Raw genomic sequence first — 19,278 nt, 5'->3', positions numbered from 1 at the left:
AGCTCTGCCTTAAGAAAATATCTGGCTGAAATGTTTGGACTATTAACAAAAGAATACTAATAGCCCAGGATATTCAGCTGTCTTAGTGGGAGCTTATTGTTAGGACCTGAGCAGAACACTTGATAATAGGGTGACTTGGAGGTCTCATTCATAGGGTCGCCATGGGTCAAAGTCAACTGGATGGCAGTTAACATCATGTGGCCCTCAAAATGTTGCTGGGTTGCAACTCCCGGCAGCCTTGGTCAACATAGTAAATGGTGAAGAATGCTGGGAGATGTGGCCCATCTGGAGTGGCATGCAGTTACCAGAAACACAAGATGATTATGCGTGGAAAAAAAATAGAAGGTGCAGTTCTTGAGAGTCACAGTGAGAAACTGAGTTTTGGGGGTCCAGTAAGCTAGCAGGATCAAGGCACAAATGAGTGTTTCTCTGCAGATTTGATGTAGAGAAGAATAGTATTTGGCTGTCTCTTGTAGAGTTTCAGCAGTGCCTCCATCTACATCCAACCTATAGATTTGTAAATCAAGCAAAACACCAGAATACTCTAGTGACCTTCTTCAAAAGGAAATAAAACCTAAGGAAGTGGTGCGGCCCTGTAACTTTTTCATTATGCAAAAAATAGGGAGAGTACAAGTCCCATAAAACTAGCTGTAACTTTTAATAAAGGATGAGAGAGAGGCAGGCACTCCCACCCACCCACCCACCTCCCAGTCCTACTGGTGGGCTGCACTGTTGTATTTGGGAGCACATGAACTCCAAATCTGACATCTTCAATTTGTTCTCCCACAGGTATGTTGGAGTACTACTCCCTTCAACCTCACCACTGGATTGGACCTGATGGAAGTTATAATCCAACACATATGGAAGGCAGCAAATGGGAGAGATCCAGTGAAAGTATTGAAGTCACCATGGATATCTTCACTTGCAACATAAAAAAGTAGACCCACATCTAGTATATTTTGTAGGTCATGACCATGATGTCGTGTACCTGCTGTCACAATATGGTCTATGCTGGGAAACCGCTTGAAGACAGCAGTGCTGACAGAGCGCAAGATGAGCACACTCAGTAGATTGATGTAGCGCATCAGTGTACGTCGCAAAAGGCGCCCATACTCATCCTTCCCATCCACACTACTGGAGACCAGGTTCATAATGCGGTCAGGCCATGGGATGCTCTCATACTGTCCCCACCAGCGGGACACCACTAAGGTAACATAAAAGCCTAGAATGGAAATGTGACAGTCAGTCATAACAAAAGCATTGCCTGTTACCTGTGGGCATTTATCATGTATCCAATTATTCTTTAACTGTCCTGTTTCTGTGGCTGGTTCTCTACCAATGGAATTTAATTTGGGAGAAGGGGTGAAGGCCCCAAATTTCTTTGCAAAGCAAACAATAAAAAGTAGAAGTTTAAATCTATTGTTAACTTCAACTAGAACAGAATCATTTACATAAAAAGAATCATATTATTAGTGATGCTGGCTAATAAATCCTATTATTTTCAATGAGCTGGGACCATCACTGTATTTAGCCTGCACTGTACCTATTTATATGGACAGAATTTGGCATGAAATGGTAGAAGAAAAGAGAGTAGAAGTAGAGGTAGAAGAAAACACTCTGGGTTTTATTCCAGACTTTAAATGAAATATCCAAAGTGCTCAATCTGTTTTAGAAACAGAGTTCAGCAACTTGGACAGATCCTTTAAAATCAAGAATAAAACATGAAGTAGATTCACTGAATGCTTGACATGGAAGTCACTGGCTTTCATTGAAAGAAATATGCATACACACACACCCTAGCAACAACAGCAACATCAGACATCTTATTAACAAGACTTTCTCTTTGTTTGTTTTTGAATATTCACAAGATGTTGCCTGTGCATGTTCACGTTTTTTCTGTGACAACAAAGAGTAGCCACAGGACTGAGCTGCAAATGGTACCTTCTCCCCAGTGGCATCACTGGGTGTCACCCAGTGTGGGTGCCTGGAAAGGCCTGCTGAGGAGGGAGCAGTGGTAGCCTGCCTTGTCCTGCCCTTCCTCTCTCTCCGCCTTGCTCCCCAGCTCCCCTGGCTGCCCACTCAGCCACTCGCCTACTGCCCAGCCAGACCTGGAAAGGGCTGCCAAGTGGCAGCAGTGGCCTACCCTGCCCTCCCTCCCCATCTTCTGTTGCACTTGCTTGCCTGGCCATTGCCCAGCCCCCTCCCCAGCCACTGCCCACCCAGAGCCGTAAAAGGCTGCCAGGGCCGAGCAGCTGGGCAAGCAAGACAGTGGGAGAGGCCGGAAGGGATTTGTGTTCACTTCTCCATCTCTGGTGTCTTGGCTCCCTTGGTTGAGAGACAGGGCAACTGAGAAGCCAGGAGGGGCATGCACTGCCACTCTTTCCCCCCTGCCTTGGCTCCCTTGGCTAAGAAGCAGGGGGCTGCCAGCAGAAGCACTGTGCACCACTCCCGAACAGCAGGAGTAGGGCCTGGCCATGTGTTATCCTCCTCTGAGGTGTCACCTGGTGTGGTATGCAGCCGCTCACCCTCCTAGTGACACCTCTGCTTCTCACTGCTGCTCATGGAAGACAATCAGTCATTCTGGCCCATGAGGATGTAAAACTCACAAGCACCACTCTTCCATCCTGGCGGTAACAATACAGTAACACAACTAAGTGAGTAGCTAGTGGACTGCTGTCCTCTGAAGACATCCCAAATCTGCTTTCTAGCCCTTATTAATGGTAGGAACAGCCCTGAGTATCCTTTTCAAAGAAAGAAAGCAGAAATTCATTGGAAACCACATTATTTGCTTGGCACTTGATGACTCGTGTGCTAACTCTCGAGGTGGTAGTACCTAGATTTGTGAGATCTTCATTTGTGAGGACTGCTGAGTACCTGTTATTGTGAAAGAGATCCCTGCCTTTCTTTTACTTAATGAGACTTGGTTAGAAAGGTCACTGTCATTCTGTGTCATCTTCGCAGACTGGGGATCACTGTGGAAAAGCCCAGACAAATTCCCCAAAAGAAAGGCAAAACAACAGTTTGTAGGTAGCTACATTTTAAGGAAATAATGCGGGAAATACCATACCCTCAGACTGTCCCAGTTTAGCAGGGGCAATCCTGATGAATTAGCTGCTTTTAAAATATCCCAGGGGCCATTCAGACTACCTTTTGCACCGAATTGCAACCCGGTTTAAAAGTGGGAAGTTCCCCTTGGCACTGGGTTTTGCACACCCGGATTGGGGTTTTGCACACCAGATCCAGGGAAAATCCTCCTCAGCATGGGGTTTCTTCCAGTCGGCTTATTTCAATTGCAGCAAACTGAATTCAAATTGCAATAGCAGTTTCCACTCAATTAACACAGCAGGGAGGAGAGGAGAGGAAGGGGCAGAATGTTGTCCTTTTTAGACTCAGGCAAAAGCAAACAGCTGCAGCCTGTCTTAGCTTGCTCATTAATATTTTTGCCATCTTGAACACACACTGATAGCTAATAGCTGCCACCATTGTTTGCAAAGATGCCTGACTTTGACTTTGTTATTTTAATTTATACATTCTATGGATTAAAATTACAAATTATATACAGTGGACCCTTGTTATACGCTGGGGTTTGGTTCCAAGATCCCCCGTGTATAACAAAATCTGTGTATGCTCAAGTCCCATTAAATATAATGACATAGCAAAATGGTGTCCCTAATAAAAAATGGAACATCAAGGTAAATTTATACTTTTTTGGAACATTTTCAAACCGTGTATGCTTAAATCCGTGTATAAAAAATCCGTGTATAAGAAGGGCCGACTGTAGTCTATAAATTAAAATAGCAATGTCATAGTCTGCCTGTCTTTGTTCCCCCAAGATTTTGTAAACTTAAAGCATGGTAGACAACTTTAGGGGGGTCTGAAAGCCATTTTTTCTGGCTCTGGAACTCTTTATCAGCCATCCAGACTACCAAAAAGGGAGTGCGGAAAAGCAAGAGAGAAAAAACAGTGCAAAAAGCCAGAGGTCCCTGATGGATTTTGGAAAAACACCTTTTTTGATGTTAAAGGAGGGAGAACTACAACCTATTTAAAAGGTGAATTGCTGCTATTAAGAGTTAATTCACCCTTTCATCCCACTCCACAAAGCCATAGTAGTGGAGTCGAAGACCACAAAAGCTGCACTGGGAAGTTGAACACAACACCAGGTCCACATTTTGTCTACCTCTAACTTTTTAAATAAAAAGTAATTAATACATTTATCTTCCATACTCTCCAACATTTTGCAGATTAAAACCAAGACTTATGAGAACGCAACATCAGAATGCAATCAAGATAGCAAAAGCTATTAATGAGGAATGTTACACAAGCTGGGAGAAGCTGCAGCAGTTTGCTTTTATCTGAATCCACTGGGAAGGGCAAGACTCTGCCCCCTCATTTCCTCTCGCGCTGGCTCAATTAGCTGAGCACAAGCTACTTTTCTACTTTGAACTCAGGTTTCCATCAACTGAAATAAGCTGAGAACAAAGGGGAAAGTGAGGGGAATAGACAGAAAGCAGAACCTTTCAAAAGTATCTGAAACAGTGCAATAGCATGACAGAGGATTAATCAGGACTGTCCCTGACAAATTGGGACAGTTGGAGGGTATGATATTCAGATTCTGGTGAAGCTAATGTGAAATGAGCCTACAAGAGAGAGTGAGCCAAAAATAAATTCAGCGCAGCACACCTTCCAAGACAGTCACTACCACTAACTTCATTAAAGGGGATATTATTTAATTATTTAATTTAAAACAAAGTCCAGGGGAGGGTGGGAGCCACTTTGGTTTTCCTTCTTCCACAACCCAAGTACTTTGGTTCTGGCTGTTGTTATGAATATGACAAACAGAAACAAAATAAAGGCCAAAGTTTCATACCATTCTCTTAATTTCCCCATTCCTTACCAAGCACAAAGGACACAGGTATCAGTTCAGCATAACTATCGCAGTACAGGGCCAGTTTCTCGAACATCAGCCTTTGGCTCTCATTCAGAATCAACCTGGAATGGAAACACAGGAAAATATTCCCAGTTTCAAAACAGCAAGGGGGATTTCTTGCAAAGGCCAGTGATGAAATCCTCATTAAGGATCTTCCTTCATATCTAGTGGTTTTTTTAATTATTTTTTTTAAAAAACTGTCTTTGCAGAAAGGAAGGCAACAAATGCACATATATTTTGATTTACTATGTGCATCTGTGGTATCATCTATCAAAGCAAAACCTTTGTTGTAAAAATGTCACCTTTTTATCTGACCCACTCCAAAGGCAAGACTTTGCACCTGAGGAAAAAATGGTAATTTTTATGGCAGCATGTTTATTTGTGGTTTATTATAGGGTATAGTTGTTCACTGATTCCTATCAGCTATTATCCCTGAAGTTCCTAGTGGCAAAAAGTAATAGGACTGCATTCCTCAACCCCAGTGCTGGCTTTTTGTTTTGTCCTGAGTTTCTTAAACCAATGTTTGATGACTGTGCGAGTACTTATTGTATAGCCCCAGTGCAAGACTGGACATGTAACCACACTTTCTGTAATTACTGTGGATCCTTGTTATCCACCGGGGTTGGGTTCCAGGATCCTCTGTGGATAGCAAACTCCGTGAATGTTCAAGTTTCATTCAATACCAATGGTGTCCCTTACATAAAATGGCAAAATCAAGGTTTTCTTTCTGGAATTTATATATTTTTAAAGTATTTTCAAGCTGTGGGTGCTTAAATCTATGTATAAAAAATTCATGGATAAGGAGGGCTGTATTTAATTTGGATTTCTTTTTTATTGCTTAGGTTGTGTAAATAAGGTTCTGAGGTATGGTCTGTTGTTGCTTTTTAATTGTATTTCTATAGGGTGAGGATAGGCTTGCCATATCCCGGTGGGGGGCGTGACTTTCCCAGTTTTGGACCATGCCTCACGGTCACGGTCCGGTTTTGCCTCTCTCCTGGGATGGGTCTCCCCCCCCGGTTAGAGCGCAGCCGCTCTTACTTGCCACCGCCATTTTTTTTGTTTGTGCGGTGGCTCTTGCCGCCACCGCCAATGCGGCTGTTGATGTGCCCCCCCCTGGCCACCGCCCGCGCCACCGTCGCGGCCTTTGGCACCCACCCGGGCCCCTGTGCCCCGCGCGCCCACACTCCCAGTTCTGCTGTGGCGCGCGCAAGGCTCTATCGGAGGCTGGAGCTCCTCCTATGGCTGGCAGGCTGGCCACGTGGGCCGTTGAGGGACTGAGGCAGTGGGCAAAGGTGGACAGCGAGAAGCAGCCGCAGCAGCAGCAGCAGAAGCAGCCGACCACCCGCCTCTACCTCCTCCTCCTTTGCTGCCTCCTCCGCACGCTCCCTTTCCATGGCCGCGGCTGCTCATGCAGCCGGCCGGCTACCCTCTTCCTCCTCCTCCTCCATGCCCTTCTTTCCACGCTTCACGTGCCGGCCTAAAAAGGGAGCTTGTCCCCTTAAGGAGGCAGAGCCTCGGAGGAGGAGGCGGAATGGAGGAGGACTCTGGGCGAGGGGAAAGGGCTCTTTCCTGGCCCCATATGGCTCCAAGCAGCAAGAGAGTGCTTCCTACTCATTTAGGTTTTTAGGACTTCAACTCCCAGAAGCCTCAGCCAGTTTAGCCAACTACCAGGGATTCTGGGAGCTGTAGTCCAAAACAGCTGGAGAGCCCAAGTTTGGGAATCACTGACAAGACGAAAAGCAGGAGGAGGAGAGTGGTCATTTCCGGTCAGCCTTCTTTATTTATTTCTTTTTTCAGGGCAGGGTTGTGTAAAAGAGTCAGTCTGGATTCAGTGTATTTATTTTTATTTTATTTTATTTGTGGTTAATTTGATTACTAAAAATATATAAGTTTCCCTTGGTTTTTTATTTTATTTTTGGTTAATTTGATTACTAAAAATATATAAGTTTCCCTTGTTTTTTATTTTATTTTTGGTTAATTTTATTACTAATAATATATAAGTTTGCCTGTCTAGGAATAATGCCAAAATGTCCTCCATTTTGATCACACCTAAGAAACATGCATTTATATTAACATTAAAAAAAAAATCATCAAATTTTTCGCATGTCCTCCATTTTTAAAAAATGTGCCCTACATTTGAAAATGTTGTCCTACATTTGTCCTACATTTGTCCCGGTTTAGAGGTCTTGACTTATGGCAACCCTAGGTGAGGAGTACCATTGCTGCCTCTAGAAAAATGCATGTGCTGAGGGAAATGGACCCCAGTTTGTGACTGAGGGTGCATCTACACTGTAGAAATAATTCAGTTTGGCACTAACTGCCATGCCTCAATCCTACAGAATCCTGGGTTTTGTGGGGGGGGGGGGGGCATTAAAAAGTGGGCCTTCCCCATTTACTGGGATTAGGGGTGCAGAACTCCCATGAAAGTGAAAAAACTACAAATAATAAAACACTATTTTTTTAACCTGAGAGAACACTTCTCTACGAATCTCTAGGTCCTCAAATGCAAGTCTGTTGTCAACATTTGCTGGACGTTGATCATAGAATTGCACTGGAAGACCCACAAATGCCTAGGGAAGTGTTTTTTCTAGGAACCTCTAGGTCCTCCTGAACAATTTCTGGTGGATGTTGACCACAGATTCAAGCTGGAGTACCTAGAGATTCCTAAAGAGAACATATTAATCAAATCCATGATTAATCAAACCCACAAAAGTCAAAGCCCCAAATGTGGATGGCTAACTGTAGTGAGGGGGAGGAGGGAAAGAGGAGAGGAGGGGACAATGATACTACATGACTGGCAATCTTGCAACTTCCTTGCAAATGACTTTTCACACCTGTGGTATTGTACGATTACCAGTTCATTGAGGGGTTTCCTCCGTGCATGCTTTTCTCTTCTCTTGCAATTGTGGCTGAATCTTTTTATAGAATGGTGTTTGAATAAGCAAGCAACTCTGCTGACCTGCAGAGGGAGATCACTTGGGATAGTATCCCTCACCCATCTCAACTTGTGTGACTTAACCTGCTGGCTAGAGAGCTTACTGGCTCATTTCTTCCCTCCCTCTCACCCTCGGCTCCTGCTTCTTCTCTGAAGGTCTGGGGAGAAAAGAGAAACCTTTTTTTACTTAAAAGTCAAAATCAAAATCTGCTATCTTTTAAAAGAATGGGAAAACTCCAAAACTGATGCATTTGTCTAATAGGATTATTTCACTCTTTGTTTTGCTGTGTAGTGCATTATGTTATGCCATTTTTCTACTCATATGTGTGGGAAGTTGTTGATTTTTTGGAAGGGGCTGACCTCACTTGCTGTTGCCTGAAATTATTCCTGGAGCAGGGAAGGGAGTCTCAGATCTAGTAACTGTTGTCTAAGGGTCACAAAGCCCTTTAGATGTTGTTGGACTGAAACTAACAGCAGCCCTTGCTGGCATAGTCAATTTGAGGAATGTTAAGAGTTGCAGTTTAACAATATTTAGATCAGTGCTACCCAAAGACTCATGAACCAGTGCTAGTCTGCCAGTTTGGGGCACATTTCCAGGGGTAAAAACACAGTTGTAGCCTATGGGTACAAATAGGGTGCCAGTTCCTGGGGGGGGGGGGCGGGGGATGCTGCCTGTCTCCCACATCAAGCAGCATGAGAAGTGCTGATTTGGAGGGCAGCATGGTTTTCATTAGCCAGCATGGTAGGGTGGTTTGAACATTGGATTATGACTCTGGAGACCAGGGTTTGAATCCTGGCTCAGACAGACATGTAAGCTCACTGGGACAAATCACACTCTTTTAACTTCAGAGGATGGTCAGGGAAAACCCCCTCTGAAGAAGATTACCAGGAAAACCCCATCATGGTGTTCATCTTACAGTTGCCATAAATTGGAGATAACTTGTAGGCACATGATGACAACAACAACATCGTTCTCATCCCTGTAGGACAGTGGGTCCTTGGTATCCGCTGGGGTTTGGTTCCAGGACCCATTGTGGATACCAAAATCCATGTACAGTATGTTCAAATGCCATTATATACAATGATGTAGTAAAGTGGTATCCCTTATATAAAATAGCAAAATCAAGGTTTGCTTTTTGAAATTTACATATTTTTAAAATGTTTTCAAGCCATGGATGCCTGAATCCATGGATAAAAAAAAATCATGGATATGCAGGGCTGGTTGTAGTCACATTTAACAGGAGTGACAGAGGTACAGCTACTCTCCCTTTCCTTCCCTTAACAACCATACTGTCTCCTCATTAGCTACAGGTCAAATTTTTATAATTTATTTATTTATTGTGTTTATATCCTAGCTCTCTCTAGAAATGGGACTCAGAGTAGGTCATAGTAATAATGAATGAAGAATACAGTTAAAACACCAAACAAACTTCAGATGTTATATACAGACTAAAAGTTAATGGCACAATTAACAATACAATCTCTCTCTCTGCCTTGCATTAATGTCCACCAAACAGTACTTGTAGAAGTCATGTGTGCCATGTCTAAAATATGGTGGTTGTTATTGTGCTTAACTTCCAACACTTATAAATGAAAACTGGGGAAAATGTGTCGATGGCCTGTTACAGACAGCCAAAATAAAGCTGCTTCGAGTCACAGTGGAGGTATGGTGTTTCAATGATGCATGAGTCCTAAGAGTCCAGAAGCCACACCAAAGCCACACTCCAGTCCTTAGGGCTGGAGCATGGCTTTGGTGCGACTTCTGGACTCTTAGAACGCATGCATCATTGAAACACCAAACCTCCACTGTGACTCGAAGCAGCTTTATTTTGGCTGGCTGTAACAGGCGGTATGTAAGCTCAAAGTGTTGTGAGGATGGCAAAAGTTATTAATGAGAAAGAACACACAAGCTAGGAGACACTGCAGCAATTTGCTTTTGTCTGAGCCTATTGGGAACAGAAATTTCCCACCCTATCCTCCCCTCTCCAGTCTGTTGAGTTTATTGAATACAATCATTTTTTTAAATGTTTTAATTTAGGAGCTTATTGCACAGCTTTTAAAATCAATTTACCGCTCCCAAATTGAATTCCAATTTGGGTTGCAACAAGATCTTATCGCATGGATTTTTGCTGCTGCTGCTGCTGCTGGGCGTGTGCCCATGTAACTTCTGAATAGAATCCAAGTTCAGCTGACCGATTTGCAAAGGAACTTTCAACCGAGCTAAGTTTGAAACGGAACATGTATAAGAAATGGAAAAAGGGGGAAATCACAAAAAAGGAACTCAAAGAAATAGCAGGCATTTGTAAGGGTAAAGTCAGAAAAGCTAAAGCGCAGAATGAACTCAGGCTTGCTAGAGAGGTTAAAAAGAATAAAAAGGGATTTTTTGGATATGTCCGCAGCAAAAGGAAGAAAAAGGAAACGGTAGGGCCACTGCATGGAGAAGATGGCAAAATGCTAACAGAAGACAGAGAAAAGGCAGAATTACTCAAAACCTTCTTTGCCTCAGTCTTCTCAGAAAAGGCAAAGGGTGCTCAACCTGAGGATAATGAAGCAGAGGACAGAATAGGGGAATTTCAGCACAGAATAAGTAAAGAGATAGTAGAGGAATACTTTGTTAATCTAAATGAATTTAAGTCTCCAGGACCAGATGAACTACATCCAAGGGTACTAAAAGAACTGGCAAATGTAATATTGGAGCCATTGGCAATCATATTTGAAAACTCCTGGAAAACAGCAGAAATCCCAGCAGACTGGAGGAGGGCAAACGTTGTCCCCATCTTCAAAAAGGGGAAAAAAGAGGATCCCAACAATTATCGTCCAGTCAGCCTGACATCAATACCAGGAAAGATTCTAGAGCAGATCATTAAACAGAGAGTCTGTGAACATCTAGAAGGCAATGCCATAATCACAAAAAGTCAACATGGGTTTCAGAGAAACAAGTCATGCCAGACAAATCTGATCTCTTTCTTTGATAAAATTACCAGCTTGGTAGATGAAGGGAATGCTGTGGATATAGTATATCTTGATTTCAGTAAGGCCTTTGACAAGGTTTCCCATGACATTCTTGCAAACAAGCTTGTAAAATGTGGGCTAGACAAAGGAACTGTTAAATGGATCTGTAATTGGTTGACCGGCCAAACCCAAAGGGTGCTCAACAATGGTTCCTTTTCATCCTGGAGGGAAGTGACCAGTGGGGTCCCTCAGGGCTCTGCCCTGGGCCCAGTGTTATTCAACATCTTTATCAATTACCTGGATGACAGAATTGGGAGCATACTTATCAAATTTGCAGATGACAACAATTAGGAGGAATAGCTAGTACTCCAGAGGACAGGATCAACATTCAAAATGAATAGACTAGAAAGCTGGGCCAAAGCTAACAAAATGAAATTCAACACGGAGAAAAGGTATTACACTTAGGGCAGAAAAATAAAATGCACAGATATAGGATGGGTGACACCTGGCTGAATGAAACTACGTGTGAAAGGGATCTAGGAGTCCAAGTAGACCACAAGTTGAACATGAGTCAACAGTGCGATGCGGCAGCTAAAAAGGTCAATGCAATTTTAGGCTGCATCAATAAAAGTATAGTGTCTAGATCAAGAGAAGTAATAGTGCCACTGTATTCTGCTCTGGTCAGGCCCCACCTGGAATATTGTGTCCAGTTCTGGGCACCACAATTCAAAAAGGACATTGAGAAACTGGAGCGTGTCCAGAGGAGGGCAACTAAAATGGTGAACGGTCTGGAAACCTTGCCCTATGAGGAACAACTCAGGGAGCTGGGTATGTTTAGCCTGGAGAAGAGAAGGTTAAGAGGTGATATGATAGTCCTGTTTAAATATTTGAAAGGATGTCATATTGAGGAGGGAGTAAGCTTGTTTTCTGCTGCTCTAGAGAACAGGACCCGGAACAATGGATGCAAGCTACAGGAAAAGAGATTCCACCTCAACATTAGGAAGAACTTCCTGACAGTAAGGGCTGTTTGACAGTGGAACACACTCCCTCAGAGTGTAGTGGAGTCTCCTTCCTTGGAGGTCTTTAAGCAGAGGCTAGATTGCCATCTGCTGGGGATGCTTTGAGTTGGATTTCCTGCATGGCAGGGGGTTGGACTGGATGGCCCGTGCGGTCTCTTCCAACTCTATGATTCTATGATTCTATCTAGAAGTTACACAGGGTGCACCTACCCAGTGAGGGCAAAAATCCATGTGATAGGATCTGGATGCAGGCCGGATTAGAGTTCAATTAGGGAGTGGTAAATTGATTTTAAAAGTTGTGTGATAAACTCCTTAGTTTGCCACAACTGAAGTAGCTGAGGGCAAAGGGCAATTTGGGAGGAGGAGAATCAAACTGGGGCATTTTAAAGGCAGCTGAAAAAGTGGGGTGGCAGAGGATTATTTGGGACAGTCCCCCAGTTGGCGGGTACAGCTGTGTCATATTTCTAGTGATGCTGCAGAAAGAAAGGAAGAATCTTTTGGGCTTAGCCAACATACTGAAGCTCACCTGTAGACGAGGCTGATGCCAAAGTAGAAAGAGACGAAGATGAAGAACTCACAATAAAGGAGCTTGTAGATGCTTCCTTTCCATCGAAGCAGGAGCTGGGAGAAAGTGCCCAGGCGTGCGTCTGCGACACGATATGTATATGTCACTGTCATCACAAGACGTGCTAGAAAGAAATAGCAGTGAGGTGAGACTGAAGGCCCACTGAGATGAAGGAGGAGACACTGAAAGTCTAAACCTGTTCTGGTGAGCCTGGCAATGGGACAAACTGGGTAAACTTGTATGTGCTTTAACTTCAGAAAAGGATGCGGGAATGTAGCCTCTAGGTATCCAACAGATTGGCAAAGAATGTTGATTTAGGCACACTTGCAGCCTGACTTATTCCTATACAGAGATTGCTTTGATGTGACTGTATTGTGAAAATGTTTCTCAGGAGATTGCAACTCGCAGCCCTTGGTTCATTTCCCAAAGTGCTCTGCGAGCACTAACCCTGACTCTAGACCTTTAAGAAAAGTGATATTCCTTCCCTAACAGCTCCTTAGATAGGAGGAAAGTAGGGAGACACCTGGGGAGAGAGAAATGGGGGTGGCAGAAGTAGAAGGAAAATAGTGGTCCTATCCAGTTTTGGCTTTGGCTTTGGCTCTGCCCATCACTGCTTTTGACTCCTGCCACCGGAAGCATATGGCTTCTGATATGCTATTGCTAAGGGAATATGGTTCTTGAGGGGCGGGGGGGGGGGGGGAGTTCTTTGTATACATTAATTTATATGAAATGCAGGAAAATGAGTGGCTTTCTATTATCATGCATGATGATATTTGTTCACATACAATTTCTTATAATTTTTTTATTACGCCATCTAAGTATTTGAAGGGAGTCCAGGGCTTTCTGATTTTCATATGCAAATCACAGCCTTTTCCAAAAAATGAGGACATCACAATACATATGGACATATAAAGCATTCTAGAGGAATCACAAACCAACTCGCTGACCAATTTGGTGCTTTTACAGTACTTGGGAAAACCAGAGCAGCTGTTATTGTGGATGGAGTTCATGATAAAACTTAAAAACAGCAACTGCTACCACAAACAGACTTCAAAAAGCTTTTGTTGAACGGCAGAGAATGAATTTAAAAATAATAGTGATAGGAGGTAGGCATAATAATGGAGAGGTAACATTGGGGGAGAAATGCAGGATACAAGTGGGGGGAATCTAATGGAGTGGGGAATTGGGCCATGGGAATAAAAAAAGCATAACAAAAGTAGTTTATTAATCAGTACTGTAACTCTTGGCTGGACTGCTGCCCAGGCAATAGTTTACACTTGAAAGGGAACATTAAAGCATCTTGATCCTCAGAAGAGCCTTTCCCACAAAGCTCTAGACAGGCCCTCTGTAACATTGCTCTGGATTGCTGGTCTTGGATGATGGGGGACTGGGAGGGGACTGCAGATATTGCTGGACTCCAGCTCCAGGCAAATCCTAGCCACTGTGGCCAATTGTGAGGGATGACAGGCATAGTAGTGCAGCATCTGGAGGACCACAGGTCCACCTCCCCCTGTAGAGTGGAGAACATGGAGCATGTAAAGAGGTGGGAGAGACCTACTCCATCTTTCTTCCCATCCTCCACACTTCTGAGATATGCACAAATGATTCCTGACAAAGAGAAAGAGTTAATGTAGAAACTCGATGAAGCACTGTCTGTGGCTCAATGTTTTATATCTTGTAGGTTTCATAATATCCCTCTGTGAGGTGGATTTCCTGGCTCAGCTACATCATTGCCTGGAATTGCTCAACATGATGAATAGTCCTCCCAAATAACTAGTGTTTATATTCTTGTAGATCTACCCACATTTTCGCTGAAAGTGGCTTGAAGATTATTCCGACATACCATGCCAAAAAAACATACCATAAAGTTGCTGTGTGGCAGTCAATTTACCTGTGAAGAGTGGCTCAGGGCCCAAAATAAGCTTATGAAAGAAATGTCCATCTTCTTCCCTACAACCATCCTGCCAAATAATCCTTGGGTACTGACTGTATTGGTAGCAAGAGAAGACCAGTCTAGTCAGTGGCTGTTATACTGTAATGCTGCAGCCAGATAACTAATTTTGATTCCTCAAGTGATCCTCAATGCTACTCAACAGGATTTCCCACCATGGAATAAATTAGAATATGCACATGAACAATGCCCCCTCTCTCTTCTCCTAGATGGGTGGTAATGGCACCCATCCTAATGAAATACATGCTATGCTTATTTACCATTTAAACAAGGGGCAGGGGAACATGCAAGATAGCCAGGGATGAAGTGAGAGAGAAAGAAGCTGCAGTCTTGATGATATCCATATGACCACAAGTTGCTCACCCTGATTTAATCTAAGAACAACAGTATTCCCCTTACTTGCTCTGTGTTTTAAACCAGCCGTTTGAATTGGAAGCTCACATCAGTTCCCACGAAGATCATACCTGGACAGTAGGAGGAAAGTCATACACATATGGTCTATAGTATTATAACACCCCCTCTCAAGCAAGCTAAATATATTGGCACTGATTCTTCTATGATAACAGGAAAATGAATTGTGCCTATAGTATTGGCCCCATGTAGACAATACTGGGGAGCCAGCATGGTGTAGTGGTTTGAGTGTTGCACTTTGACTCTGGAGACCAGGGTTTAAATCCTGGCTCAGCCATGGAAATCAACTGGGTGACTATTGGCAAGTCACAGCCTCTCACCCTCAGAAGATGGCAATGGCAAAACCCCTCTGAAGAAACGTGCCAAGAAAACCCCATGATAGGTTTGCCTTAGGGTCGCCATGTCAGAAATGACTTTAAGGCATACAACAACAACAACAACAACATAATATTGTCCTCAGATCCAGATGGTCACTCCCATTAGTATATTTGCCTGCTTGTCTATAATTGATATCCCACTTTTTTTTTTCCAAATGGGACCCAATGTGTCTGATAAAGCAAGGATGGTAAACCTCTGACTTTCCAGATATTTTGGACTCCAACTCCCTGAAGCCTCAGCCAACCTGGCCAAAGATAAGGGATTATTTAGACTATAATCCAAATATCTGGATGGCAAAAGGTTCAGTAGGGTACTTCTGTGTGGGCAAGGATGCGTGTCTGCACTGGGAACAGATGTGGCAAATGACTTATACAGAAAGATCTGTCTTACAGGATTTGGAGGACTAAGATACAGGAGGTAAAGTAGTTTAATAGGAACAGGGGGAAGATGCCTTTTACCATGCCTAACTAGTCCAGTGTTGGTGATACTATCACCTGCTCTCCAGGGTTTCAGGGAGGATTTTACTGAGTTCTGCCAGTAGATGCCACTGACTGAACCTTGGATTTCTGTTGCTAAAATGAGGCCGCTCAGTTTGAATAGCACAAAATGTAGGATATGCATTATTTCAGATAGTCACAGCATCTAGTCTTTGGAGGTTCACTTATTTTTTCTGCATTACTGACTGAGAATAGCTTTAATAAAGAGACTGAACTGGAATGAGACAAATCTTTGGACCACAATAACAGAATATTCCATTTTTATGGGTATGCAAGTGACTGGCAATATTCAACACATATGTTATCCAGGTCAGCACTTTCTAAAATAGGTATAGTATAGTACTCTAGACAGACAAGCTAAAGAGCGGTATCATCATCATCATCATCATCATCATCATCATCATCATCATCTCCTGTCTTTATCCCAACTCAGGACTCAGAGTGCCTTATGATATTTAAAACAAACATAGTTTAAAATGCACAGCATACAAAAGTTTAAAATTCTGATTGTTTAAAGAACTAGCTCCAGCTCAGGGTGAGATTAGACCTGACAACTGATTTATTTATTTATTTTAAAATCATTTTTATATCTTAACACGATGACAAATAAATTTTATACATATATCTGAAACAAGTGTATATAAACAACAACACCAAAACAAATTGACAACTGATTCAGAGCTGCACACACACTGTTCTGTTTATGACAATTTCAGTGATGAGAACACATTTGTTTTTTCCACCACTTGGAAAAGATTTTTCACAGTACAAACTCCCAAGTCCTGCAGCTAACATGTTCAGTAGCTGTGCTAGTGGAGGAATTCTGGGAATTACAGGTTAAAAAGTTTTCCAGACTGATTGAAAGTATGGAATGGAGACTGGCTTAGAAATGTCTAGACACAAACCAGGGCAAACTTTCCTTCCCCTTGGTTGCACTATTTTTTGGGAAGTCTACTCTTTTCCTTTCTATTGTATTTTGTACAGTACGTCCAAATAGCGTGCTTACATTAAAAAAAAAACAAGCAATTTCCTGTGCTTAGTACATGACACTTAATACTAGAAAGGATCGCAAAGATTGTTGTCCTGGCTGACATTGGGATAGAGTTTTACTGAACTGAGGCCACTTCTATGATCATCCTGCAGAGATGCCAGTCTTCAGAACCATTCTAAATGTGAAGGGAGCTCAGCACAGGCAGCTTAGTTGTTATTAGTTTTGCCTACTTCCAGGTACTTACAAGAAAAGAGCAAATCACTTCCCCTTCTGTTATCAAACATGCTTAAATAAGAAGACTCTTGCAAGGTTACTTGAGAGTAAGTGATACTGAACATACAGAGGGCACTTCTGCATAAATGTGGAAGAGCCCTCCATGGGTTTAGTGAAGCTTACCCGCAAGTAAAGGCACATAAAATAGATTGCACACACTTTATTATTCCTAGGGACATTATCACATGAGAAGAATGTCTCTCAATTTTGAAAGAAAAGAAAGTAGGGCCAATTCAGAAATGAACACAAGTACATCAATGGTTATCACACTACAGAAGAACACAGCGCCTAGCCCAAAGCTAAAGTAGTGCAAATACAAAAGAAATTATCATATGAGTATGTACCCTTCGTAGTCTAGAATTCGAATTAGCATCCCTGCACATGTGCAGTGAGGGCAGAATCGGATTGTGACCTTTTTTGCACTTCTGGCGCTTGCCTCTGGTTCCCGTGGTTTTGCCTTGTTTCACGTTATTTGTTCATTCATTACCCTTTATTTCACGTTATTTAGGCAATTCATAGAATCATAGAATCATAGAATCATAGAATCGTAGAGTTGGAAGAGACCACTAGGGCCATCCAGTCCAACCCCCTGCCATGCAGGAAATCCAATTCAAAGCATCCCTGACAGATGGCCGTCCAGCCTTTGTTTAAAGACCTCCAAGGAAGAAGACTCTATCACCCTCCGAGGGAGTGCATTCCACTGTCGAACAGCCCTTACTGTCAGGAAGTTCCTCCTAATGTTGAGGTGGAATCTCTTTTCCTGGAGCTTGCATCCATTGTTCCGGGTCCTGTTCTCTGGAGCAGCAGAAAACAAGCTTGCTCCCTCTTCAATATGACATCCTTTCAAATATTTAAACAGGGATATCATATCACCTCTTAACCTTCTTTTCTCCAGGCTAAACATCCCCAGCTCCCTAAGTCGTTCCTCATAGGGCATGGTTTCCAGACCCTTCACCATTTTTGTCGCCCTCCTTTGGACACGCTCCAGTTTCTCAATGTCCTTTCTGAATTGTGGCGCCCAGAACTGGACACAATATTCTAGGTGGGGCCTGACCAGAGCAGAATACAGTGGCACTATTACTTCTATTAATAAAATTAATAGTATTAATAATTACTTCTAATAACACTATTCATGTTATTTGTTCATTTATTGCCCCTTATTTCACATTATTTAGGCAATTCACCAATTCAAAACCAGTCCAAAGGAACCTTGTACTTGGTTTGAGCATTGGACTATAACTCTAGAAGGCAGGGATCGAATCCCACTGAGTGACCTGGTGCAAGTCACACTCTCTCAGCCTCTTCAGAAAATGGCAATGGCTAACCCCACCTGAATCAAACTGCCAAGAAAACCTTGTGACAGGGTCGCAAAGGAGAGCCCTGGCCAATCCCTTCCCTCCAGTTGGAGAGAATGAGTTTGCAAAGGGAAAGAGCCGGAAAGGGCTGAGAGGAAGAGGGAGGGAGGCAGAGCATGTGTGTCTCTGATAGGAGGGCTGCTTCATCCCCCAAACAGCTCCAGAAGTACTCAGAGAGGAGAGAAATGCCCCCCACACCCAGAGGGAGGGAGGGAGGAAAAAATTGCAGCCAGCAAAGGAATTTGAGAATTGTAGTCTGATTCGAAGGCAATCCAAGGGCAACCAGGACACGCATTCTATACTGGCAAATTTGAATCAAATGCAACTTTGGAGTGGAACAGGATTTGTAAATTCTGTATTTCCCTGAATTTACACATCTCTCGGTTGACCCTGGATTGGGTTCAAATTGTCCTAGCATTGATTTTGATTACGTGTGATAACCTCTCATGCATAAACGTGAATCCGGGATCACACTGCATTGACCCTCCAATTTCCCTCAATTTCCCCCGTGTGATAACGTTCTTAGTATTTGATCATTTCATATACTTTTAATGTACATTTACTATACTGGTAACACCTGGGGAATATTAACTATACAGGAGTCTTGGCTGCCCAATTTTGCAAAATTATTGGGAGTGGGGGGTATTCAGCTTTCCCAAACTAGTTGGGGGGGCAAGCCCCCCCAGTCCACCTAGGGACCTTATCACACTAGATGAATCCCACTCAGAAATGGTGTTTAAAAGTAGAAAAAACCTGCAAATGTGGGAGGTTTTCCAGACAATGTTTCTACCAAACAGCAATAATGTGAAAATAGACCTAAAAGAAAGTGGACAGAAATGACACCTTTTTACTTTCGGGAAGTTCCCAAAAGAAAAAAGGTGGGGTTTTTTTGTCCACTTTCTGTTCACTTTATTTTCACATTATTGCTGTTTGGTGTAAATGCGTCTGAAAAACCTCCCGTATTTGCCAGGTTTTTCTACTTTTAAAATCCTGTTTCTGAGTGGGATTTGTCTAGTGTGATAGT

General features: G+C 42.9%; 1 protein-coding gene across 1 annotated transcript in view; it reads right to left on the bottom strand.

Annotated features, from left to right (window-relative positions):
- Positions 1–14,786, bottom strand: part of LOC149314273 (bestrophin-1-like) — a 45,408-nt gene extending 30,622 nt beyond the window's left edge. Inside the window, exons 1-4 of the mRNA XM_089523419.1 lie at positions 14,749–14,786; positions 12,360–12,522; positions 4,895–4,989; positions 989–1,222 (exon numbers count right to left, since the gene is read on the bottom strand). Of these exons, the coding sequence (XP_089379545.1) occupies positions 989–1,222; positions 4,895–4,989; positions 12,360–12,511 (481 nt within the window). The 5' untranslated portion in view covers positions 12,512–12,522; positions 14,749–14,786. The remainder of the gene's footprint in view (positions 1–988; positions 1,223–4,894; positions 4,990–12,359; positions 12,523–14,748) is intronic.
- Positions 14,787–19,278: the final 4,492 nt, after the last annotated feature.

Source organism: Sceloporus occidentalis, unplaced genomic scaffold, assembly GCF_023333645.1.
Source record: "Sceloporus occidentalis isolate IW3139 unplaced genomic scaffold, rSceOcc1.0.p SCAF_4, whole genome shotgun sequence".
NCBI classification, from domain to species: Eukaryota; Metazoa; Chordata; class Lepidosauria; order Squamata; family Phrynosomatidae; genus Sceloporus; species Sceloporus occidentalis.
Note: the sequence above shows the minus strand (reverse complement) of the source record. Positions and strands in the feature narration are given on the sequence as shown.